Raw genomic sequence first — 27,017 nt, forward strand, 5'->3', positions numbered from 1 at the left:
GAGCAAATTGCCAGAGCTAAAAAAACAATTTTACCGCTGCCCAAAGAAATCATAGCCGTAGGACTAAGTTGCAAGGATATAAATAAACCAATAATTATCCAAAATTGAAAACGGTAATCTGTTTAAACTAAGTTAAGCGAGTAGTAAATTTGCAAATGAGTTGGTGCACAGGAAATCTCCTACACGAATGCACATAAATCCATTCGAGACACTAACTACTTGGGAGCTTATACCATTAAACGCGTTGCAGTTTAGTACATGTACTGATATTTGGATACCTCGTATTACGTAAATAATTAAGCAGAACTTATTTACCTAACGACGAGGTAAACAAATTTAACTGCACTTTACTGAGATGCAAGATGTAATGTATCGATTCATTTTCTTCTAACAATATTGAAATCATAAGCAATTTGAAACTGAAATTATACTAAAATTATCGATTTGAATTAGGAACTACAGTTAAATATTTTTTTTCATCATAAGGTGGCAACGAGCGAGCGGCCACTTGAAATCGTTGAACCCACGAAAACGTTACCGTTGCCCATAGACATACGCAATATCCTTTGCCTACCTTTAACCGACGGAGGAGAGGATGCAAAGAAAGAAAATTTCCCCTTCTATACATCCTCTCATCCGGAAAGTCCACTTCCACTTCCCATCCTTTCCTTATGAGAAAGAGGGTGTGAATGGAAAGAGGACTAAATTAGGCCTCCGGGACGCACACTCATCAGACGAAACGCGGAGTTGATTCCACTCCACGCCTGTCTTCAGTGTGGTGGTGGTATTTCACCGGGCGAGCCAGGCCGATTCGTGCGAAGATGTTAAAGCGGGCTCTACTACTGTTAAAATATTGAAATCATAAGCATTAGCAAGATTGCAAAAAATATCGATTTGAATTAGGAACTACAGTTATAAATTGTTATCGCATTACTTTATAAAACTGAAGATCTTTATTATTAGACGCTAAGTTAAGAATATTCAATGTTGCCTTGACTCCACAACTAGTGAAACTGTATTTAAGTAGCCAAGGACTTACTTCCCTCATGAAACAATAGATTATTAGTTTAAGTACAAAGTATTTTGATAGTTTTTAAATCTTTCATCAGAATAGCAGACCAGTTACCCGAAAATTTAACATCACCTGCAATTTCTGTCGATTGGATTAAAAGAAAAGGTTAGTTACAAATAGTAAACAAATAATCAGTAAAACAGACTTTAATTGCAGCATCAAAATATCTAGAAATGTATCGAACAAGCCGTAAAGCAGTCAAATCGTCTCAACTGCAAATCCCCGCTGCATTAATCAGGAGCGTAGCAACGTGCCAAGACAAATTCGTATCTCACGATTTGTGTGCTCGGTTTTGGCGCAACTTAATTCTGGTAATTGCCTTTGCTGAAGCATCCCCGATACGTTCCAATAGCCTCCCTCATTATATTTGAAACTCGAATGTTTAGCTTTAATTGCAACTGAAGCGAAAGATTTAATAGTGCTTTTAATGTAAACTCTATCAGTTTCTTAATAAATTAAATATGATGTAAACTTAATACTACATATATAATAGTTTTTAAATTTCTAATGATAAAATTGGTGTAACGAGGTCCTATTAAACTTTAATAAATTCCAGTTTGATACCTTCACGCGTTTTTGTGAAAAAGGGTCTTGACAGACGGACGGACAGACAACAAAGTGATCCTATAAGGGTTCCGTTTTTTTCCTATGAGGTACGGAACCCTAAAAACAATTAATTACTACAGTACATAGAGATATTGTAACACGATCACTTATTACAAGTAATATAATATTTACAAATCACGAAAATTAAAACCCAGACACTTTTAGGAGATCCGTTCTACTTACGGTTCATTTCAACTCTTGCTGTCCTCTCATGTGGACTGAGTAGCGCCGTGTTGGTGGCTTGGCATCGTACTGTTGTGTTCAACCAGCTTCTTTCTGCTCCGCCGATGGAGATCTTACTTACAATCACCTTCCCATCATTCTTCAGTATGGTATGATCTTCAATTGTTCTATTGTTGATCAGCCACGTAAGCGTTGGTTGTGGACGACCTGGGTAACAAAAATTCTAAATTTACTATGTTACTATGTAAGGTTAATTGTAAGGGCTGATGGTCAGTGGTATTTCTAATATTGCGCCTGAGGAAGCCAGCCGTCATAGATTTTTCATGGTTCCAAAATCTTGACAATGTTAAAATGCATCTAATTCTTCTTGTTTCTTTCTGATTGCTATTAAAAAGGTAATGTTACATATAATTTATTCTATCATATCATATCTGTGATGTAAAAAATGTAACATATTATAATTGGAGAAGAACAAAACAAATTCAAAACAAAATTACAAAAACCTATCAGATAAGGCTCAAAAGAGTTTAAAAAGTTTATATAACAAGCCAGGCGATTGGAAGCCAATCTTGCCAAATCCAATACCGTCGTTCCGTGGCGTTGAGCTCCAAACTTAGCTTAAGATATACCAACTGTCACAAAGTTTTCTAGATTTCCTCGATCAGCCTACAAAATACAGAAGCTCGATATAATACGGTACAAAACTTATCAGTAAGACTTGCAAATACTTTTAACTTTTCTGCAGATGATGATGAATCATTTTTAGAAGAATCTTGTGATATTATTAAAAGGATAAAAGGCACATATAAAATATCAAAGCTCGTACGTTCCCAAAGAGGGTTCGAGCACCTAGCACCTAACCTGCCCTTAGTTAGGTGTGATTAGGACATAGTCAATCAACTGGCCCAGTGCAGGTTCGTAGACTTCACACATATCTTTGAATTTCTTCTTAGATATATGCAGATTGCATCACGATGTTTTCTTTCATCGTAGGAACATCAAACAAATGTACATATGTAAATTGAAACACATTCGAAAATGGCGGGATTGGAACCTAGGACCTGCAGATTGCATGTCAAGTGCTTAACCCCCGAGCCACCGACACTTTATAAATAAATATCAAAATAAATACATAATTAAGAACTAAACTAATCTGTAAATAAGAAACAAAATATAACAAATTTTCTACAGTAAGAAAATTGAATCCAAAAGTATTCACTAAGTCAGATCCGTGGCTGTTTCTGTTGTACTACCGATGTATTGTTGCTTTGAAAAATACGTTCGTTCGTCTGGAATAGAAAGATCATTTATATAGTACAGTAGACCTCATACGGTTCGAACCAGGTCGCTTATTGCCACTAAGATTGGATCCATTGTAGAATGGCCGACTGAAAGCAACACTACCAATACAATTTTGACGTGTAAAATATTATTTGGAACCATTAATAGGTAAAAATATATCGGAAATTAGAAATTCCGTCTTTTGTATGTATTACATTAGTTCGTTACAAACATCATTTCAAAATTCATTGACTACGTAGTTACCAAAATGAACCTGATAGTTTTTTTAATATCATAAGATGGCAAACGAGCGAGCGGCCACCTGAAATCGCTGAAATAGCGAAGTGACCGTTGCACATAGATATACGCAATCGCATATGAGTTGCCTACCTTTAGTCGACGGAAGAGAGGATGCACAGAAAGAAAATATTTTCCCTTTCCATGCATCCTCTCATCCGGAAAATCTACTTCTATTTCCCATCCTTTCCTTATAAGAAATAAGATGGAAAGGGAAAGAGGACTAAATTAGGCCTCCGGGACGCACACTCATCAGATGAAACGCGGAATTGCTTCCACTTGACGCCTGTCTTCTGTGTGGTCGTGGTATTTCGCCGGGCGACCCGTGCCAATTCGTGCGAAGATGTTAAAGCGGGTTCTACCACTGTTAAAGCAAAAAGTTACAAAGTTAGCACAATCGATAGAAAATAATTTGTAATACAAAAGTTAATACGAAAACATTCTGCAAGTCTATACATAGTACGAAGAAATTACTAAGTAATTCATCAAATCAAATATAACTTCACCTAACCTTTGCCGCACGACCTACTTCCAGATCGACTTGAAAGCAAATCAATATACACACCATGGAAAAAACTCGAGGGCAATGGATGAATGGGAATGTATTGAAGCGTAGAATTATGGTAACGAAAACCTTTCTGTCAAAGAATACGATACTTCCGATTGAAGTGAAGAATCTTCATAATGTTTCACTTGTAGGCCAATAAGTAATACCGGTAATCAAAATTGTCAGTGTATAAAACCTTTTTTGATTCTTGCATATACTTACTTCTACATAAAAACTTAATTAATAGCAAATGTGTTCGTTCTGGACATGTTCTACATCTATGCCAAATTTCAGCTATTTCAAATTCCATGCAGGTGTTCTGGATATACCTTCTGTCGTCGCTGAGTTTGTTCACACAGTAATATAAGGATATCTTATCATTTCGTTATAAACAAGAAATGGAATAATTGTCTGATTTACTAAAGCATTATTTTCTATTATCTGTACATTTTATCTTACTAATACTATAAATGAGAATAATTACATGGATGGATGTATGTTTACAACAAGACATCTCCAGAACAACTACAAGAATTGGAACATAGTCTAAGAGAAAAAGATTTTTTTTTATTCCGCGCGGACAGAGTCGCAGGCAACATCTAGTAGTTAATATATTCCTTAATAACTCGCTTTTACCACGATCCAAATTGATTTGCATATCGGCACATAGCAGGTGAATACTTTATGGGACCTCGTAAATATTGCTTTAATCCGCACGTTCTTAAGTTTCACACATATGGAATAAATAAATCTAATTAATTTTATTAAAAAAAATATAACCCTGGGTTTACACTACGGAAAATTTTGTATTAAAATTGTTTTTTTTTTGATAACAAAGATACTAAGATGTACATTGAACCGTGAAAGCCCTACTTTATAAAAGTGACACGTTTCTACAACGTGTAAACCTCGAAATGTATGATTTGAACCGGAAATATTTTCGTCTTTCAGTGGGTCGGCTCGGACGGCTCAAGTCAAGTCCCCTCCGACTTGTTTACGTCGGTGTCTCGGCCCTTTGATGTTGCCGCCGGCGCGCGGCGTGTCATTTGATAAATTGGATCTTCTTATTCCTGTTTCTGTCAACTTAACATTTTACCTTTGTCCTTATATTTTTTTGATGTCGTGGTTATTACGGATACAGGTGAAATGCTTGCGTTTAAATTGTCTTTCAATTTTACCACTGACAAATTTTATTACATAAATAGCTTTGAAATAACAAGATGTTAATGATTTATATGGATTAAATTTTATTTCACAATGCCATGTTACTTTTTCTATTGGACCGATTCCATCCATAGACAGTGTTAGAGCCCGCTTTAACATCTCGCACGAATCGGCCCGGCTCGCCCGGTGAAATACCACGACCACACAGAAGCAGGCGTGAAGTGGAAGCAATTCCGCGTTTCGTCCGATGAGTGTGCGTCCCGGGGGCAAAAATTAGTCCTCTTTCCCTTCCCACCCTTTTTCTTATAATGAAAGTGAAGTGGAAGTGGACTTTCCGAAAATATTTTCTTTCTGTGCATCCTCTCGTCCGTCGATTAAACATAGGCAACGCATATGCGTTGCGTATGTCTATGGGCAACGGTCACTTCGCTATTTCAGCGATTTCAGATGGCCGCTCGCTCGTTTGCCACCTTATGATATAAAAAAAAATAGAAACCGATTGACATTTCTTAGACATAAAATGTCGCACCTTAGATATTAGAACGTAAAATAACGCCTTATCCTAAAATAAAATTTCTTTTTATGTAATAACTATCACAACACTATTTTTTTTTTGTTTTTTGTAGTTTTATATCTTAATTTGAGATGATCAAAGCTAATAGAGTTCCGTGAACTATCACAAACACACAGGACATATAAATGTACCACTATTATTGCACTCGCTAAAGTAAATTACGGACTCGTAACTTTTGTTCAACGTAAAATAAAAATGAACGCGCTCTGGACGTCCATTGTTGTCGTATGTAATGAAAATAAATTTATAACAAACGGCGGAAACGAATAGTCGCGGGACAGACGCGCAGACAACTTTTTACTGTAGCTTATATCAAAAACTCTTTCTAGAATCGGTCCCTCGTAGCTGAGGATCGTGGTCAGCATCAGGGTTAGATCATAAGTACACGATTCGCGTCTACCAACTACGGCCCAGTATGTCTCTCTCGACTGGGTATAAATCAAACGACTGATCCTTTACTTGGTCGCTCCATCTGGTCGGTGAGTTGTCGCGCGACCTCCTGCCATCAGTGTTCCCAACCACTATGAGCTTCTATAGGCTTTCATCTCCTTTGAGTATTGTGTGACCGAAATATACAAAATTGCGTTGAAGGCATATGCGTTAGAGGCGTGTTCGTATTCCGAGCTGGGTAAGGATTCAAAAACAATAAATGTGGTAAACATTCAAAACAAACTCAACGTCACAATATAAAATAAGACACCAACTAACCAAAAGATGATAACTTTATTCAGCGATGTAAGGTTGTTTTATGAAGACTAACATAAGACGTCGCTAGTGTAGAGTTACAACACGATGTTTTCCTTTACTCAATACTGGACTGTAATTTGATATCAACAATATATTCTTTATACGTCAATTAACGACAAATATTACTTTAACTTGTTACTCAGAGACATACAAGCCTATTTTTTTTCTGTTCCTCCAACGCAACGGACGGGACCACGGGCACGCTTTCGTTCTCGTTCGCGGCCCAGACATACAAGCCCAAGAAATTAAGTCCATTTATCGTGTCTTACTAATATTGTCAAGGGAGAATGTTTGGATAGATGGATGAATCTTTGTTAAACGGTATCTCTAGTACGGATGCATGGTTCTCGCTGAAATTTGGCATAGTAAAACATAACCTAGAAGAACATATAGATTAGAAAGTTTTCTTTATTCCGCACGTAAGGAGTTTCAGTTAGATTAAATTGAATATATTTGACTTAAAAAATAGCGTTTACACGCAATTTTTCACTTATTCTATACAGTGAAAATAAATTACGAAATATACGTGACATCAAGTAACATTTCATTCGGAAAAATATAAAATAACTCGAATCATTCTCACGGACTTACAAAGGGCACAATCTAAAGGACGAAAGGTGACCGAGATTGCCCACCACTCCGGCTATTTCGAGTAGGAAAGCCATATATATGGTGGATATATGTATTTAATTTGTACCTAACGCTTTATATTTACCATAACATCGTTATGATATTGGGATGGTTAAAAAGTATGATATTTCTAGCAAAAACATTTTATTCATCTCAGTAGACCCATTTTGCGTTACCACATGTGTACAAAAAGTCCTCTCTCTGTTTTCTTCAAACTGACTAAGAGGGATATCACCAGAACTTTAGGCAAAGTAACTCAAGTAACTTAATTATATTATCTTTTCCTCAATTATTTTATTAAAGATAGGCAACATATACGCAATTGCAAATGTCTATGGGCAGCGGTCGCTTCGCTATTTCTACAAAACAAAATGGTCGCTTTCTCGTTTGTCATCTTATATTATAAATTAGAATGTTTAGATTGATGAATGTTACAAAATATCTTCAAAACAGCTGAATGGATCTCGATGAAATGGCATAGATATATAACATAGTCTGGTATAATACGTAGGTCGCTAATAATGTTTTTGTTAAATTCCGCGCGGATGGAGTCACGGTCGACGTCGAGTCACATATATTTAAACAAAAACTATTCCATCTTATTATATAATGATAATTTAAAGAAGATATTTAAATTAAATAGCGACTAACATATTGACTGTTATTATAGGTAAATAAGAAAATATCGAAAATTATAACGAAAAGCAATTTTCTTTCCTTCACCGCAGTACAAAGCACCCTTCCTTTCTATGCGGCCTCTGTTGTTTCATTCCTTTGATGTTTTCTTGAAATCTGTCATTTTATAAATTGAATCTCTTTACGTTTCGTTCATGTCAAGTTGGCCGGCCTTTGTGTTTATAATTTGTGTTCCATTTGATAGATAAATATCCATGTGACGTATAATACCAATAATAATATCCTTAGTTTATTATGTTTAACGTGGTTTGTCACTGTCGAAATATTTGTATAAGAACTTAAAAAAAAATTACCGGAGCAATTTATTTACGCGAAATACATAAAATAAAAGCATTGTGGCTTAAGGATATTTCATCATCATCAGATCACTACACGTCCCTACCGAGGGTCTCGGAGCCTACTCTAAGAGGTGACTAGGCCACAGCCAACCACGCTGGCCAAGTGCGGGTTGGTTGACTTCACACATATCTTTGAATTTCTTAGATATGTACATGTTGAATCACGATGTTTTTCTTCACTGTAAGAACTTAAATAGAAGTACACATTGGTACAAGGCGAGATTCGAACCCAGGACCTGTAGATTGTAAGTCAAGTGCTTAACCCTTGAACCACAGACGCTTTATGCTTAATGATAAAATGCTGAAATAATTACTCGTGTAATTTATTTGGCAAAATAAAGTACTAAAATATATTATTAATTAATCCCCTTCTATTTCTATTTAAATCAATGTTATTATTTGTCATTTACAATGGTCAAACACAACCACTATATTGTCTTAATATATAATATGAAACAACAATTGTCTACAACTACGAACAAACATAAACAGGGTGTCCCGAAACATTAACATTCGTCGTCGCACCCGCAAACTAAAATAAAGCCAAACTATAGGCGATGAGAACCCAAAATACACAACATTCCGAGACACATTTCAAATGTTTGTTATTTAAACAACTTGAACATTTTGACAATGGTCTCCTTCTGATGTTTATGTTCCTATCAACTTAGCTTGCTACTAAAATACAATCAACATTGTAATCTAGTTTAAAATTAACACATTGTTTAAGTAAACATTAACATCAAGAATTAATATGTTCTTAAGTATTTAATATTTAACTTAAATTCTCGCACTGCTTAGTTTTATATAACATAACGTAAAAGTTTATTTAGAACACCCCTTATAAAACACATTTGCAAAACTTTGCTTGGTCCGTATTCTTTTTTTTATTATTTCTAATGTGTCTTAAAGAGATAAACTTATAATAAATGTCAATAAGTGTTAACAAATTAATTATAATTTATGAAATAAATTGCATTCGACTTTGCCTTAACCTTTAAGGTATAAGTTGCTTTTGAGGTTATAAAGCCCAGTTACTATACGGTCTCAAGGTTCCGGCACCGGGCGGATCAAAATGTTGCTTGTTAACCTTCCGGACACTGATCATATTTGATGTGGTTACATTATATTGTTAATACTACATGTTATATCTTTTAATATCATAATTAAAAATTATTCAAATGGTAATTTTTAAAGTGTCATGTCTTACGAAAGAGGGCGCTGATATTAATTAAAATAATTGTCTTTTGTACAAACCATATATTAAATAAGTTATCATATCTTATACTAGCTGTCGCCCGCGACTCTGTTTGCTCGGTATTAAAAAAAATAAAAAGTAGCTTATGGGTTCTACCGGACTATGTCCTACATATGTGCCAAATTTCATCGAAATCCGTTAAGCCGTTCCGTAGATACCTCCAAAAAACATCCATCTATCCATTTATCTAAACTTTCGCATTTATAACATTAAGAAGAAGTAAGACTAATAAGATATAAAATTCTCGTGTCACAATGTTAGTTACCATACTCCTCCGAAACAGCTTGACCGATTTTTATGAATTTTTATATGCATATTCAGTAGGCCTAAGAATCGGCTACTATCTATTTTTTGTCCCAAACGGACAGATTAGCGGGCAACAGTTAGTATAACTAAAACACGAGAACATAACGTTGTTAGAAAGGGTCTTATCTTACCGCCTCTTAACTCGCAGAGCAGCGTGAAGTTGCCGCCCTCCTCCAATGGTCCAACTACTCCCGCCAAGTCTCTACCATTCTCGTCATATAACAGCAACTGATGCGGTGGGACTACACAAATTAAACATTAAACGATAATGATTCCTAATTATATAATAATATTGAAAATAATATTTTTAATACTATAATTATAATATTAAAATATAATAATATTTGAATATTACAATATTTTTAAAATTAAAAATACACTATTATTTTTAATATTATAAAAATACTAATGCATAATTTTGTACTAAATTCTGATTTTCAGTTAAAGACATAATGACCGTAGCGATTTTTGGTCATCTTTTCTTTGCAATAATATAATTCGTCAAAAAGTTTTTTAGTGGATTTTTCCGAGATATTGTTATGTTATAGTACTAGGAGATTAGAGGCCAGAAGATTTAGATTTCAAAATCAGTATTTTACTATTATATTTTAAAGAAATGACTCGTGTTTAGAATTTAAGAAGAAAATTTACCAACAACGTTGAGTCGTATCTGAAAGTTGCGTGTCGGTGAGTTCTTGAAATCGACTCTGCAGCGGTAGATGCCCTCATCATCAAGCTGGACCGCCTCCACATTGAGTGAGGACGGTCGTGACATTGTGACGAAGTACGCGCGCCGCCCGAATGCAGCCGGATCCGACCAGTGTAGTGCTTTGTTGAAACTTCGCCCGCGTACGTCGAAACTGAGAAAATAAGAACATTTTATTGTGACAGTGGCGCCATCTTTTTTGCTTTTATATTAAGAATTAAAAAATCCAGAAACTACACGATTAATGAAATCAGTTGTCAAATTTAATTCTATACTAAATCTAAAATTAGGGACTGTTTTTACGCTACAAAGAGTGCATAAAGACGCATAAAACATGTGTTTGCGTCTTTGATATCCTTTATGATTACAACAAAATTTCTCATCTCTTTAGAAGTCTAGTGACGTCATAAGCATACGATATAGATATGTATATTCAAAGCTGTCTCAGTAGTAGCGACATAACATCGTGTAGGTCAGTTCCGGTGGCGTCCCTCGAGCACGGTACACAAGCGTTTCTATTTCCGCATGACGTCACAACATCCCTTGTAATCTCTCTACCGTCAGAAGTAGTAATAACTTGCGATACAAACAAAAAACAATTTAACTCTTTAATTGTTCTTTATTATTACAATAATTTGTCCTCCAAATTCCATTAATGTATAGTTTCATGTTTTGGCAATGGAATCCAACTGTTATATAAAGTCGAAATTTTTTTTTTATGTTTATTAAAAAAAATACTTTTTTCCATGGAAGGTGTAGAGCTCGCATAAATATAATGTTTGTCTCGAGGGTACACGCCATAAGTACATGCCGGAGAGAGGGGACGTCAGACCTTTGGACCGGCAAGACGTGTCGGTACGTGAACGAGCCAAATATAACGCAACGAATGCTACAGTAGGGGTCATAAAATCGTGTGACGTAATTTATGAAAGGTTCCTTTCATGCTGAAGACATTTTAATCCGTCAATTAAAATCATCAATTTTCACATTTTCTCAACTTTTAAAATACTGTTTCAAAGAAAATAACTAATTTACTTCGAAAGATAAAACACTTTACAAAATGTATAAACACAAAAGTGTCCAAACTGATTCCGGTTGATGTAACAAAGCGCCTACTTTAGGGGAAACGTTTTTTCAAACGCTTTATCTAAATCCATGTCACATTCATCAAAAGGCGTGCGACGTGAACGAATACTTACAGGCTTATGATGTTAATTAGCTACCGATGTATGTAGCATTTATAATTTATTTTATGTGAAATATTTTTTTTATTATAAAATTATAGATAAAAAAAATCCATATCTATTCATTGAAGGATTATTTTAAGGTAAGTTACATGGTTGTAAAGGAAAGTAAATCTGACGAGACTTTTCAATAGAAATTTATAATCTATCCATCACTCTGTGTATGTCATTGTAATCTTATTAATATCACAAATGCGAATGTTTCGATGGATGTTTGTTTGAAGGTATCTCCAGAACGGCTATATGAATCGCGATTAAATTTTGCATACATATAGAACATCTTAAAGAACAGATAGACTACTAATTATGTTTTTATAATTCCTCGCGGACGGTGTCGCGGGTGAAAGCTAGTATTCAAATATATATTTAAATAATTAATCACTAATATATTAAAGCAGATTTTAAATAAAGAAGAAAAATATGTATTCTGCCAGTAACTTTTGTATGAAAAACAAGTTAACTGGACGTCATATTTGGCTAGAAGAATTCAATCCGCCAAGGAGATCGGTTCGTTACGCTCAGATCTAACGGAGCGACTACACAGTCCATACATGTTTAGTCAAACCACATAAATATTTTAATAATAATAATAATAATAATAAAATATTTTATTATAAACTTGAATATAAAATGGAAAAATAAACAGCCATCATCGCAGAAGACTGTTATATTGTAAGTTTGCCATCACAACAAAAGCTAGAGATAAATTTGGTACGGTATCTGAACTACCGTTAAGTAGCCAGTCTTACCGTTTATTTCTGATACCAAAATATGTTTATTAAAACATATCATCCCTGGCATAACCATTGACAAAGCAGGGATGTGTTTCAAATGGGAATTTTGGTCTCAGAAACCCATGGTGAGTCATATTCTTTATCTTCGGAGTAACTTTTTCTTTTCGTTGTTGTTTAGATTTAGCTTAATTCTCCTGTTCATTCTGTCACGCCATTTACAATTTTACTCTAAAATTCAAATGAAAATCCAAATAGAATTGAAAATGGCAAGATAAAGATAAATATTTGCTAAACGTTTGATTAAGCTAAACACGTATTGATTTCCAGTCGCCGTGCTCCGACGCCAGCGGAGATCAGCTAACGAACCGAAACAGCAGTGTGCGGCACTCTTGCCAAAATCCTTTGACTGATTTTACTTACATATAGTATGCTGGTAGCAATTACTTCTATCAGAAAAACATGTGCAGATCGTGTATGTTACATTTGCAAATGTTATAAGACTTTTACGTTGTTTGAGGTTTGCTTATCTTCTTATCTCTATATATATGAAAGGAAGTCGTGTTAGTTACACTATTTATAACTCAAGAACGGCTTCACCAATATGGCTAAAAATTGGTGAGGAGGTAGCTTAGAGCCAGGAGACGGACATAGGATACTATTTATTCATTTTAATTTTTTTTCGAATTTATGCCTTGAAGAGTTGTTTTTTATTTAAGTTTTTTGTTTTTTATTTATAATATGTTTGTTTTTTACTTACTAATATTATAAATGCGAATGTTTAGATGGATGTGATGTGGATGGATGGATGGGTGGACTACACTAATTAAGTTTTTTTTATACATCCACGCGGACGGACCGCGGGCGACAGCTAGTTATTAATAAACTACTAATCTACTGTTTGAGATAGAAAATTCTTTCTATCGCTGATATCCTGGACTAGACTTTTTAATTGTTTATCTGTAACGGATTGCAATCGAGGAGATGGTTTATTAAAAAAATATAATTTGATAACTTTTTTCCGATTTAACTCAAAACTACTTAACTATTTTTATTCGTCTATCTCAAATTTTGATATTGACAAATTATTACATCGGATCTCATATCCTAAACACCTGTATAATGTCATCTCTGTTTTTTCAACGCGAAAGAGTAAGACAAAATGAGTTTTGTCTGTGTCCGTGTCTTTCGGTAGTGAAAACCTACACTTACAATATATCTATATCAAAAAGCTATTCATGCTATAACAGATGACTTTAATACTTTTCGTAAAACACCCGCGGCGCCTGTCACTGATATGAACAACAAAGAAACTGCCTCGCTCTATATCTCGTTACTTCGTCGACACAAAACGACGTATCTACGGGATATTATCATTAAAATAACTTTGAAAGGTACGCCTCAGTGCTTCAGGGAACTTGCAAAAAGGAATAAATGAAATGACAAGGCGATTTACAAAAGCTAGTGATCAATTTTTATTTAAAAATAAGCAGATAGAGTCAAGAAATATTTCTTGACTGTAAGTTTCTGCTGAATGATCACCAATGTCGTACGCGACTTCGTAAGATTGAAAATAAAAAAATAATAAGTAGCCTACCTGTTCTTCCAGGCTATGTTCTACATCTGTACCAAATTTAATTCAAATCTGTTGAGTTGTTCCGGAGATAACACCCTTTTTTAATAGGGGAATGCGTTACGCATACCGGGTGCCTCGGGGAAAGACACTCCCGTTATGTGGGACTCTCTCCACAACCGAAGATAACACCCTACCAAACACCCGTCTATCTATCTAAACTTTCCCATTAATAAGTGAGATTCCTACTCTTTCATAACTGTCCGATAACGATAACTAAATGACAGAAAACCATAAATACATCTAATTTTAACATCAACGTAACTTTGTGTAGTATAATTAGGAATGGTAACGAGGCATACGATCAGGTCAGACTGACTAATGGCTCAATACGCAGACTAAATGAACCCGCTCAGGTCACATGACGTCACGAATGTTATTTGCTAGCTTCATTAGCTGCTTCGTTAGCTTTTTAAATTACTTGTATATGATCTTATTTACCGCGTCGTTGAATTCTCTAAATGCGTATAAACAAAGGCAGATAAGCCTAAAAGACTCATAAATCTAAAGATCTTGTGTTGTCGCTTTTTACTAGTTTAAAATTCTTATGAGTCAAGTCATTTTGTTACTTTTTTTATCTACAGAACAACTTTAAAAGTACGATTCGACTAAGACACTGTACGATACAGTGAGTGTCTTTAATTGCAAAATTTTTTATTCATTAGGCGATGCATAAAAATCCATATACAAGTGTGGACAAAACCGACATTTACGTCGGCCATTTATGTCAGATATTATGTCGTAGCCTACTCCTATCTTTAGTAGTACTGCCAGTAACTTATCCTACATGTTTTTCTTTATTAAACGCTTTTAACGAAACAGAACTATGTCACAACTTTTTTTTTGAATCTTACTTTTCACAATATTGTAAAAAGCTTTAAGTATTTTGCATAAGTATTATCTGTAAATACGCACTTTTCATTACGAAAAAATCTATCTCCGTTTTCTTCTAGCAATTAACCGTGGGCTTCTGACACCAACATCACAGTTTAAAACATATTGTTATATCTGATTTGTCAAAGAGAATGACAGGGATCATAATATATATGACATTGATCTCAGAAACCCAAGGTAGTACTCTGAAAATGATACTGAAATTATAGCGAAAGATAAAAAAATGAGAGTTTGTATATTTTTTTATATAGTGGGGTATGCATGTATTTTACGCCCAAAGGCATTAAAAGAGGAGCATTGAGGTATATGAAAAGGGACCAAATACCTTCGCTACGGCTTTTCTATCTCGGATTGTATTCAATCTTTCAATGCTGAATGTTACCTTTGTTCTATTATTGGAATTACATCTTTGTATAGGATTGTTACTGATATATAAAAAAGTGAATTTCGAATATTTCTCAAAACTATTTGCCGTGAATGGAAATTGTTAACTTTTTACTGGAGTGTATTTTGATTGATTTATTTATTACAGTAAAAATATAATTGTATTCATATTTATCAAGAATTGACTTTTTACCTCGACGATATTATGTACAGTCAGCTGCATAAATATTTACACATTTACATACCTACAGAAGATTGTATAGACCGTAAGAATAAAAAAAACATGTATATGTACGTATCAGTCCGTATGCTTTCCCATGAAAACAAGTTATTCACAGATTTGTGCATAAATATTTTTTAAACCGTAGACCTATACAAGTGACTAAAGCTCTGTAAATATATACATATTTATGTAGCTGACTGTACATCGCTCAAATTGAAATCATACTAAAAAATTATTTATTTATTTACTTAGAATTATCGATTCAGAGCCTAAAACCGATATTTTATTTAACATGTTTTTAATCGCACTTAATAAAAGCCTTATCATCGTTTCCAACTCCATTATTTTCTCAGGCAGCTCACGTTCGGGACGCTATTCGCTTTTAACGTTGTAATTACTTAGTAACTAGTTGTTCGCTTGTGTGGCATAGCCTTAATACTAGTTGCTCGCTCGTGTGGCATAGCCTTAATAGTGTCTGAGTTTGTATTCGTTCCGCTCTTGGTAATTTAAACTGAGGATTGTGCTCGTAAGTTCACATAGAAATAACTACGTAGATACTTCAATAATTGCGAAGACGTTAATGTAATGAAAACAACGTACGTCTTTAAAAATTATTAACAGTAGTAAAATAATTTAAAAGAACTCAAATAAAGATAGTAGGATCGTCGCACAGAGGGCTCTGGATGGATGGATGTTTGTTCTTACGTGTCTCCAAGACAGCTAAACGAATCTGGCTGAAATTTGTCACAAATGTAGAGCAGTCTGGAAGAACACATAGGCTACTTTTAATAACGCGCGAACGTAGTTGAGGGCGTGAGCTATTCATAATAAATTCAAGGAGGATAACACGTGCACCTTTTTGTCGACCTTGTAAACTGACATCCCTGTATTGTTAGGGTGAGTACACACAGGTTGTAATAATTCTAAAGCCGCCTACACACAGGGATATTAGATTTGGGTCACTATTGTTGTATTTGCAAATGACTTCTTGCTTGTTTATATCTTATAAGATAGAAACGGTCTGACAGTTTAAATAAGGGTCCCTCCATAACGCAAGTTACGGTGTATTACATACATAGTATACAAACTTAGTAAGGGTACGTTGTTTTGGTATATTGAAAGTTTAAGTGCATTTTAATAGCTTATATTTTGCATTGTTGATTACCAAGCGATTTGGATTTGTAATTTTATTATTGACATGAAACTGAACAGAACGTAATAATTTGTCAAAGAGTGTGTCAAACGCTATGTCAATTAAGTTTACATTATTATATCAATAGATGGCGGAACATATTACAATAAAGTTGACTCGCACCAAGACATAACCAGTGTTTCATTGTGACTACTCGATACTTCTCCAGTGAGAGGGAGACCTTTTTGAGACTGCTTTACAGAGTGTCAAAAATTTATATATTATTATTAAACAATTTGACCAAATTATGATCAGCTTTGGCAAATAATCGTTCATCGTTTCATGCAATAATGAATCTCTGTTACAAGAAAGTTATTGTCAAGGAAAAATAAATATTAGAATGTAATCGGGGTAGGCAGCGACCACAGATTCACATTTAAATAAATATAATTCTTAGTTTAATCCTTTAAAATGACATCAATCAATATAACAATTGGCGGTATTTCCAAACCGCTACGACTTAAGGTTCTTCAAGAAGCAAGGTTATCACCATCTCGGAGGCCGGCAACGCATCTGCGGTTCCTCTGTCTGATTTTGCAAACGTTCATATGCTTCGATGAACACCTCGATGTTCCTGATGCTCATTTGCGTCCTACTTTTATAAAAAATATAAAATAGAAATAACATTATCTAATTGTTTAGCTCTTTCATGATTAAGCAGAAAGTAATTCAAGTAAATATCTTCAAAGGCTGTGTGCGTCTCGTATCTTAACGTAGTATTTTAACAAATAAAATAAATAGGTTTAGAAGACGCCTTTACGGAGAATGAGATAAAATCTTAATACATTTAATGCTTAAAAGAAAGTAGGGCTTACATTCCACATTTATTTTGTGGAAATGTTAAAACTAAATTTGTTACATGTGCCGAAATAAAGGTGAAAAAGTGTTTTCTTATCTGTATATCTTTAGTCCAAATCAGGTAAAGCTATTATTATTGCCTGTTTTCTTTGCTACAACAAGGAAAATGTAGTAGTGAATTTTCTGAACATCGTACTAAAGTGAGTCGGCATTCAAAGTCATCTTAGTTGGAAATTTGAGATGTGCATTTTATATTGTTTCTATGTCTTAACGTTTTATTACTTGAATATCTATGAAATTTTAAAAATTAACAAACCTTGTAATGATTAAAAATTAATTAGTTTGAAACGTTCGCTAAAGAAGAATCAGTAACTTGAGAGAAAAGGACTTCAGAAATTTAAACTTTTGAACATGGGATATCCTTAAATTATGTTTAAAATATTAAGCATTGAAATGAGATTTAAACGCTCTTGGCAAAAAGTTTTATTTACTCTACGTTTTTGTTATATAAATATTTTATTGAAGTATAGGACCATAAAATTTGAATTCGAACAGTGTAGCATTTCGTAGCGATTCGTAGCACTGATATATAAATTCGTAACATTGTAGCTCAGTTTCAATTTAACACTACAATACATTGCCCAGTAATATACTAATTTAACTAGTAACCGCTTTCTCTTATGAGGTGAGCCACACGCCATTAAGTATCGGGCGTAACGAGGCGTGTCGCGGCTCGAGTGCTACGAGCGTCTAGCAAATGAAATTCACACATGTATATTATTATATATACATAATGTTATTTATATACAACTTTGGTCGTACGTGTCGTCTTTGCGTCAATTACTCACACAGAACACTGGAACTATTTTAGTGAGCCCATCCAGCGAGACATCTTAAGTTAAATGAGGATCTTCGTACTTACGCTTGTTATTCTAGAAATTTAAATTTTCACATTTTGGTTTTGAGGAATTCCAAAATGTGTCTTTATTAATAGTTTCAAAATATTTATTAGAATCGTATTCCCTTTTTATATTTCCAAACTATTGGTAAGTTAAATGTATAAGTAAAAAAATTATCGACTTTTTTTTTAAATTTCAAAATTTAAAATTAATGATTAGGTACATAATAAATTTTTTCGCAAGATTAATATTAACTGTTGACAATTTTAATGAGGTCTTTTCGACTTTTGTCAAAGTAATGTACGGTTAGAATATTGGTGGGATAAAATAAGAGGCATCAGCCAGAAGACTGGCGCAATGCCAGCTCACTCAGGCTTGACGGCTTGTTTGGTAGCTCGCCAGGTGGCGTGGCAGCGATGGATCACTTCAGCTATAATATGGGTTCAGGTAACGATTTAACGACCTATAACACAATGTTAAATACTAGCTTCATCCACATTTGGAAAGTTAAGGAAATATTATAGCATTTGTTATTCTTCATGCCCTAACGTTTCGTCTCCCGAAATGCTTAACGGTAGGTTGCGAAGGTTCGTTTAACCGTGCCAAATGGAGGTCTGTGTCCTGCCTCTATTAGAGTTGTGTGTGTTATTATTTTACGATAAAAATAACTTTCTGTTGATAAAATACTTTTAAAAATAGTTCTTTAGGTTTTGGAGTTGATTCCAAACAATTAAGAAAATATAAAATTAAGACCTCATAATAACGACTATAAAATGGACCTAGACATATGCACTTTTTTTTTGACATGACGCATAAAGGATGTTGTGGAAGTGTTAATTTTTTTTCATTTAGAATGAATAAAAGATGAAATGAACAAATCTAATCGTAATTCTCTTGTGTGTGCAAATCTTGAATTGTAGGAACGTCTCCGATCTGTTCTGGTAGACGCTCGTTAGAGCCGCGGGTAACGAAGCGCGCCGACAAATGGATTATCAATAGTGAGGAGTGACGTCACCGTGCATGATTTCGGTTTTCACGCTACTCTGTAATCACAGAGTAATACAATTTGTGGGAACACGTAAATTCTCTAATTTAAATATGGAACACATTGAATGATATTCTAGCTTTTGTTTCAACGATTATTTGAATTTGTAAAAGCACTTTTACTTAAGCAGTGGACATAAAAAAAAAACTTTTAGATACACTTAAGCAAAAACACAGAAAGAAGAAAAAAGTGATGCGTAAGCTTCTTCGTACCTTTTATAATGACTGAATTCTATCATTTCGATTTCGAAAACCTTGAATTAAAATATATGAACACAAAATATTTATTTGTCAATCCTAAAACGAGACCTCCGCCAAATACTAATATTATAAATGCAAATGTTTGGATGGATGGATGGATGGATGGATGGATGGATGTAAGTTAGATGGTATCTCCAGAAAGGCCGCATGGATCTCACTGACACGCACAGATGTAGAAAATAATTTGGAAGAACACACAGGCTAATAGTTAAGTATTTTTTATTCCGCTAATGTATAAAATCCGGTGTCGCTTACTTCTTGGGCCGCAAGCTCATTGATATCGCAGCTTTGAGACGTGACTCTTGTCTTTGTTTCCTGCTTCGATGAAATTTCAATATCATGTCGTTGTTTCGCTCGAGCTCGTTCTCAGACGCGAACGTGTGACGTAGCAGAGCTTTGATACCAATATAATGAAGACGGGACCCATCTTTTATGATACAAGACACCTTATATTATACAAGTTTTTAATTATACCGAAATAAGAAAAAGAAATTAGTATTTGCTCTTTGTTTTTTTTTCATATTTATAGGGTTCCGTTCCTAATAGGAAAAAAACGGAAACCTTATAGGATCACTTTGTTGTCCGTCCGTCTGTCTGTTTAACATTTTTATTTACTTAAATTACGTTTCGTCGTAATACTAAAGCCAATACTAAGTTCAATTTAAAAAGAAAGCGTAGATAAGCTTTCTTTTTTAATAACATTTGAATGTTATAGAAAATTATAATAAATAAAATAATGTCCGGTATATGTCAATAACTTAATCTTACTAATATTATAATTTCGAATATTTGGATGGATGGATGGATGTTAGGCTGTAGGTATCTTCAGATCGGTTAAATAAATCTCGCTGAAATTTAACATTGATGTAGAACATAGTCAGGAAGAACACATAGGCTACTAATTTTTATTTTTTAATTGCACGCGGACGGAGTCGCAGGCGACGGCTATTTGAATAATATTTTGAAAAAAGTTGCCATAAATATTGGGTTTACCTCTGTATTTAAAATATTAGTGCTTTTGTAGTGGTTTTTTTTACAATATATGTACAATAATTTATTTTTTCCATTAATCTATTAAAGCAAACAGCTTTACTGAAGCTTATACTTTTAAATCCCTTGCTGTACATAAAGAGCTTGTTTAATCCGCGACCGACGTAAACAAGAAATTCAATAGAAATATGAAGTTAATAAAATCAAAGCATTCAGCTACATTTTATGAAGATAAAGTAATAACTATGAAAAAGGAAACAAAGATCAATATATTGATGCTAAAGAGAAATCATTTAATAGTTTGTTTGTTTATATTGAATAGGCTCCTAATACTAAACCAATTTCGTTCTTTCACTATCGGCAAGCTACACTATCCCCGGGTGACATAGGCTATATTTGTCACTAGACTACCTGTCGCCTACTACTCCATCCGCGCAGTATTAAAAAACTTAATTAGTAGCGTAAATTTTCCTCTACACTATGTTCTATATCTACGCCAAATTTCGGCGAGATCCATACATCCAGGAGATACATTCTAAGAAACATCCATCAGTCCAAACATTCGTATCTATATATATAAAAGAAAGTCGTGTTAGTTACACTATTAATAACTCAAGAACGGCTCACCGATATGGCTAAAAATTGGTTAGGAGGTAGCTTAGAGCCAGGAGACGGTCATAGGATACTATTTATTCATTTTTTTCTCGAATTTATGCCTTGAAGAGCTGCTTTTTATTAACTTACTAATGTTAAGATGGATGTGATCTCGATTAAATTTAGCATACGTATAGAACATAATCTGAAAGAATACATAGGTTTAGGTAGGTAGTAACATTAGGTAGCTAATTAAGTTTTTTTATATATCCACGAGCGTCGGTGGCTCAGGGGTCAAGCACTTGACTTGCAATCTGCAAGTCCTGGGTTCGAATCCCGCCATGTACCAATGTGTTTTTCGATTTCTGATTTACATATGTACATTTATCCGACGTTTTTACGGTGAAGGAAAACATCTTGATGCAACCTGCACATCTCTGAGAAAAAATTCAAAGATATGTGTGAAGTCAACCAACCTGCACTTGGCCAGCGTGGTTGACTATGGCCTTATCACCCTTAACTTAGGGTAGGCTCCGAGCCCCTCGGTGGGGACATATAGTGAGCTGATGATGATATATCCACGCGGACAGAGTCGCGGGCGACAGCTAGTTTATGATATAAGTGAAATCTATGTTATACAATGTATGTTTAAGCAATCTTTGCTAATACATAGCAATTAGTATGCTTATGTATACCAACTAAAATTAATCGTGATAACAATCAGTAAATTACTAAAAATTGATTTAAATTTTGCATTATTAGCAGAAAGATTTTCTTTCTGTCATTTCTGCAATTGCCTGTTCCAGTTATTCGCTTGTTTATATCTTCCGAGGATTACTTTGTGCAGCTTTGATGACGTCATAATCTGATTGTGGCGACTTGCTGAAACTAAATTCTATTAATATTTTTCTCTACTTTCAAACTATTTTGTAATCTGAGATTTCGTTTATAAATATGGAAAAGGAATAGCTGTAACTACAACTAGGAATAAAATAAGAAGAACTAAAAATATCTTTAAATGCTGAGATATGATCAAATTTTATCGCAAAGAATGATTTTCTGGCCCAATTATATTTTGGTTACGTCAAATTAATATTTTAATTTTATTATAGAACCGTGAATGATATCCCTTGTAGGAATAAAAAATAGGTAGAGTAATGAGGTGGAAGGTTAAGGACTGTACTTATACTTGTCCCAAAGATTTTAACAGACCTTAATTACTTACGTAATGACGTCTTAATAATGAAACGATCCATATATAATTAAATTGAAGTGTCTGTATTTAATATGTAGATAAAAATATTTCGTACACGTGATATATTTGCGTTACTGTTAACGAATTTTTTTTTTTAATTTTTGTCTGTCTGTCTTTATGTCTGATCACAAGGCTGTGTCTGTTCCGCATAATCTCCGGAACGTAGCTGATGAACGCGGGCGTGTTTATTTTTCACTGACGAAATTATAGGCGATCGCTAGTATTTGTACTAAAACACATGACATTTTACCGTTTTAAAATGTTATTAACAACCCATCAAAATGGTTGTTATATTCGCAATACAGATCCATGAAGATGCGTCGAGTTTTGAACTCGTAATTCATTGCAAACGCTACCGTAAAATCTAGTTGACACATTTTCATATAAAAATGCGCATTTAACGATGCCGCAGATTTTGAAATGACATTGATAAGTGAAGGCTTCAGAGCTTACGAAGCGTTAGATTCATATTGATGTGTGTTGAAATTTTAAATTGTGCAATTTTAATGTACAATTTATTTCTCACATTAGCATTAAATGAGAAAAATTTCCAAGCAATCTTTTAGTAATACAAGAACCTCGTAATTATGATTCTCTAACGAACAGATAATATAACGTTAAGCATAAAAAAGTTGCATTAAATCTATTAAATATGCAAAAATGCTTACTTTATGAAAACATGATATTGCTTTACAGGAATGGATAAAAAGAAGAGCAACAAGAAGATATATTAAAAAAAAGACGGGTTATACGGAATAAAATATTTTAAGTAATAAAAAGAGACACGATGATTTTGTTTTGCCGCAAGACCGCGTGTCAATTATTATGACAATTTAAATTATAATATTATGTCAATAGATGGCGTCTGTATTGCTGGGTCGCGGTATTAATTTATTTCTTATATGTATCGACCTGCCGATTGCATTTCATTAAAATTGACTCGCACCAAGATATAACCAGTGTTTTATTGTGATTACTCGGAAGCAACAGTGAGAAGGAGACTTTTTGAGACTGCTTTACACCGCCTTTTTATAAGAGAAGGGGGCAAACGAGCGGCGGGTACACTCAACGACACCCATGGACATCTGCAACACCAGAGCAACTGCAGATGCGTTGCTGACCTTTAAGGAAATGGTATGGCCGCTTTTGAAGGAACCTAAGTCGATTATTCCGGGAAATCTGAACCGATTTTGACATTACTTTGATGGGAAGGTAGCTGGATGCATGCGGGTATGATTGTGTATTTTACGCATGAGAAGTCGCAGATGAGCGCTAGTTTATAATACTAGCCGTCGCCCGTTACCCTCTTCGCGTATAATTAAAAACATAATAACTAGCCTATGTGTTCTACATCTGTGCCTAAGTTCATCGTGATTCGTTGAGCCGTTCTGGAGATATCTTCTAACAAACATCCATCCATCCAAACTATTATTAGTAATATTAGTATAAGATTGTTGACTATTTACAGCATATTGTTACTCAAAGGTTGAATAACCTCCTCCAATGAATTTTCAGTTATATTTAATAAGGATCCGATTTATGGCCCCTTACAAGTGTTAGGTCCTGGGTTTATTCTCCATAAACATGTATTTTACTGTTATAACCGTATTTGTATCGTTAAGTTACATTTTAATCAAGTCATTTAACTTTGAAGGTTTCATTTTAAGTAATAACTTAGGTGTCGGGTCACCTTGGAATATAAAAATAATCATACAAAGATAAGAAGCTAAGTGAACTAAGTAAAATTTAAATTTTACTTAGAAATAAAGCTTTTTATTGCATTAAGCAAATAAAATTGTTGTTTGTAAAGTGTTACTTCTAACTTAATTTACACGACATTTTGTGCTATGTTTTATATTTTGTTATGTGATAAATAAATTTAACTCGTCAATCAATATCTTACTTCTTACTAATATTATAAATGCGAATGTTTAGATATGGATGTTTGTTAGAAGGTATTATATATCCAGAACGGTTCAACGGATCCCGATGTAATTTGGCATGGATATAGAACATAGTCTGAAGACCACATAGGCTACTTGTTAAATTTATTTATTAATTCCGCGCGGAATGAGTTGTAGGCAAAAGCTACGTTTATATATTTGTCCATAAGCGTCCCTCTCAATTTCTATGATAAAACAGAGATCTATACAGATGTATCGTAAGTGGAAACATACATGTTTTTCTCATTAATAATATACTGATTTGCGAATTGTCCTTTTCATTGCTAAAACAATAACTATAGTAATGGAGAATCTGTCCATCCAAGCGTCAGTATATCGATTACAGGACCGTATTCATAGACTATCGAAATAATGACGTGTTCGTCGGTGCAGTTTGTGAATCATAGTTAGGTCTGTCGTACACAAGGAAACGTGAGTCTTCGAAACCCGAGGGGTTCAGTCACTAAGCGATTTACGCGATACAAAATCACAGAGGTTCGTCCACAGCGCCCGTTGCCGACTTTTCTGTCATCGCCAAAGCCAGTCGCTCACAACCTTTTTTTTATTTTATATCATAAGGTGGCAAACGAGCGAACGGCCACCTAAAATCGGTGAAGTAACGCGACCGTTGCCCATAGACATACGCAATTGCAGATGCGTTGTTTGTCAAGTTCGCCGTGAGAAAAGTTGTCTTGATTTTGAAGATGGCGGAACAGTCGCTATGCCTCTACTAACCGAATAGAAGACGCGTGTCGATGATTCAACGTTGTGTGAACAGAGCGTGCGCTTGATTCTCGTGACAACCATGCAATATTAGTGTTAATGATATACGTTGCTTTGTGTACAAATGGCCTTATATGTCGTGTCATCTCGTATCGTGTCGGTAATCCGTGCTGTTCACTTCGTTAGTCGCATCGCTAACGAGGCGTGTCGGTTCGCTTACGGCAGTTTCCGATATGTGTTTAATACGTGTCCACGTTTTTTTTAAGGCTGCAAGGTGATGGTTATGTGCTGACAGATTGGTCGATGTAAAATTTAATATACTTATATTTTATAATTTAATATTTAAGCGAGTCTATAAATATGTGCCCATGTTTAACTCTGCATTTTATTACTCTGCGAAGTCTGTAGAATTCTCATGGTAGTTTTATGTGTAAAATTAAAGTTTGCACTCCGTTAGTGATTTCTTTTGCTATATTTTCACTAAGGGTTTATTTTAGCGTTGTGCTAAGGAATTACGAAAGCACTCGCACTCCGATTTGTTTAAGGGCAAATTAGATATCAACTTAGCTTATGTTTCCCATACTAAAACTTCACTAAGTGTCTCCTTTGGTGAAAATTTAAAAAGTAATCGTGGGTTTCTGAGACCAAAATCCTCATTTAGATATTGTTATGTCTTTGTTGTCAAAGATAAGTCATTATATTTGACAACAAAGACAGACAGGGATGACAATATCTTTTATTCGAAGATTTTGGTCTCAGAAACCAACGGTATTAGTGGCAGGATAATAAAATGTGATAAAAAAAAGTTTTCAAATACAGGGTGTTTTCTACAATAACAAATAAGTTTTTTTTATTTTATGGTCGATATTAAGGGTTTCGTTAAAATGTTTTTTTTAACTCAAGTTTTCTTCCAAAAGTAAAATAATTTTTAACAATTTTTACATTCATTAGCATTAATTACAAGAATTGTTTTTGCTTAGGTTTTTAGAAATAAGAAATATAATTGAATATTAATTAATTAGTACACTCGAAATTGTTTTTGAATATTAAATTGATTCAACTGAAATTAGTTTTTTTTTCCTCAGTATATTTTTTATAATAAAATATAAGCTAACAAAAATAACTTAAAGACAAGGTAACCTGAAATACAGTCGAACCAGGATAAGCAACAGTCCAAAGGACCGCGACTTTTTCTCTAACCTGATAATGCGAATCGAGGTTTCACGCATAATCAGTTCTCCCTGTATCCAAACAACAAACCCTATTTAGACTACGGTTAATATAATATTAATGTAATGATATGAAACACTTACCGTGAGCTTCTAAGACGAGATTCCCATTTAAAACACATTGTTATCTCTGTTTAGTTAAAGATAATGACAGAAGATATGTTTTATACAAAGATTTTGTTTCAGAAACCCACAATTAATTAAAGCATTGGCTGTTCACCTGGTACTACAAATTCTTCCTGTGAGTTGTAAAATCTTACCTATACAACGGTTTGCCACCCGCGTGTCGGAACCACAACACCATGTAGACCCTATCCTCGTTTGTGTCAGGCTCGATGTCGCAGGGCAGATGCGCGGTGCGGCCCACAACCGCTTGCACGTCGACCGTTGATACTGGAACAAAGTCAACTATATCTGAGCTTATATGATCTGTTCACACCAAAATAGAACGCTATATATATTTTTTTTATAACAGAAGGGGGCAAACGAGTAGCGGGAACACCGAGGTGTTCAACGACGCCCATGGACATCAGCAATACCAAAGGAACCGCAAATGCGTTGCTTACTTTTCATCG

The 27,017-nt window shown here is 34.4% G+C and overlaps 1 protein-coding gene across 1 annotated transcript in view; it reads right to left on the minus strand.

The window, feature by feature from the left end:
* The window catches only part of LOC106116584 (nephrin), an 89,897-nt gene that overhangs the window by 9,081 nt on the left and 53,799 nt on the right, over nt 1-27,017 (minus strand). The window contains exons 2-5 of the mRNA XM_013310463.1: nt 26,703-26,850; nt 10,351-10,559; nt 9,831-9,941; nt 1,862-2,068 (exon numbers count right to left, since the gene is read on the minus strand). Of these exons, the coding sequence (XP_013165917.1) occupies nt 1,862-2,068; nt 9,831-9,941; nt 10,351-10,559; nt 26,703-26,850 (675 nt within the window). The remainder of the gene's footprint in view (nt 1-1,861; nt 2,069-9,830; nt 9,942-10,350; nt 10,560-26,702; nt 26,851-27,017) is intronic.

The sequence above is a fragment of the Papilio xuthus genome, unplaced genomic scaffold, assembly GCF_000836235.2.
Source record: "Papilio xuthus unplaced genomic scaffold, Pxut_1.1 DF827714.1, whole genome shotgun sequence".
In the NCBI taxonomy this organism is placed as follows: domain Eukaryota; kingdom Metazoa; phylum Arthropoda; class Insecta; order Lepidoptera; family Papilionidae; genus Papilio; species Papilio xuthus.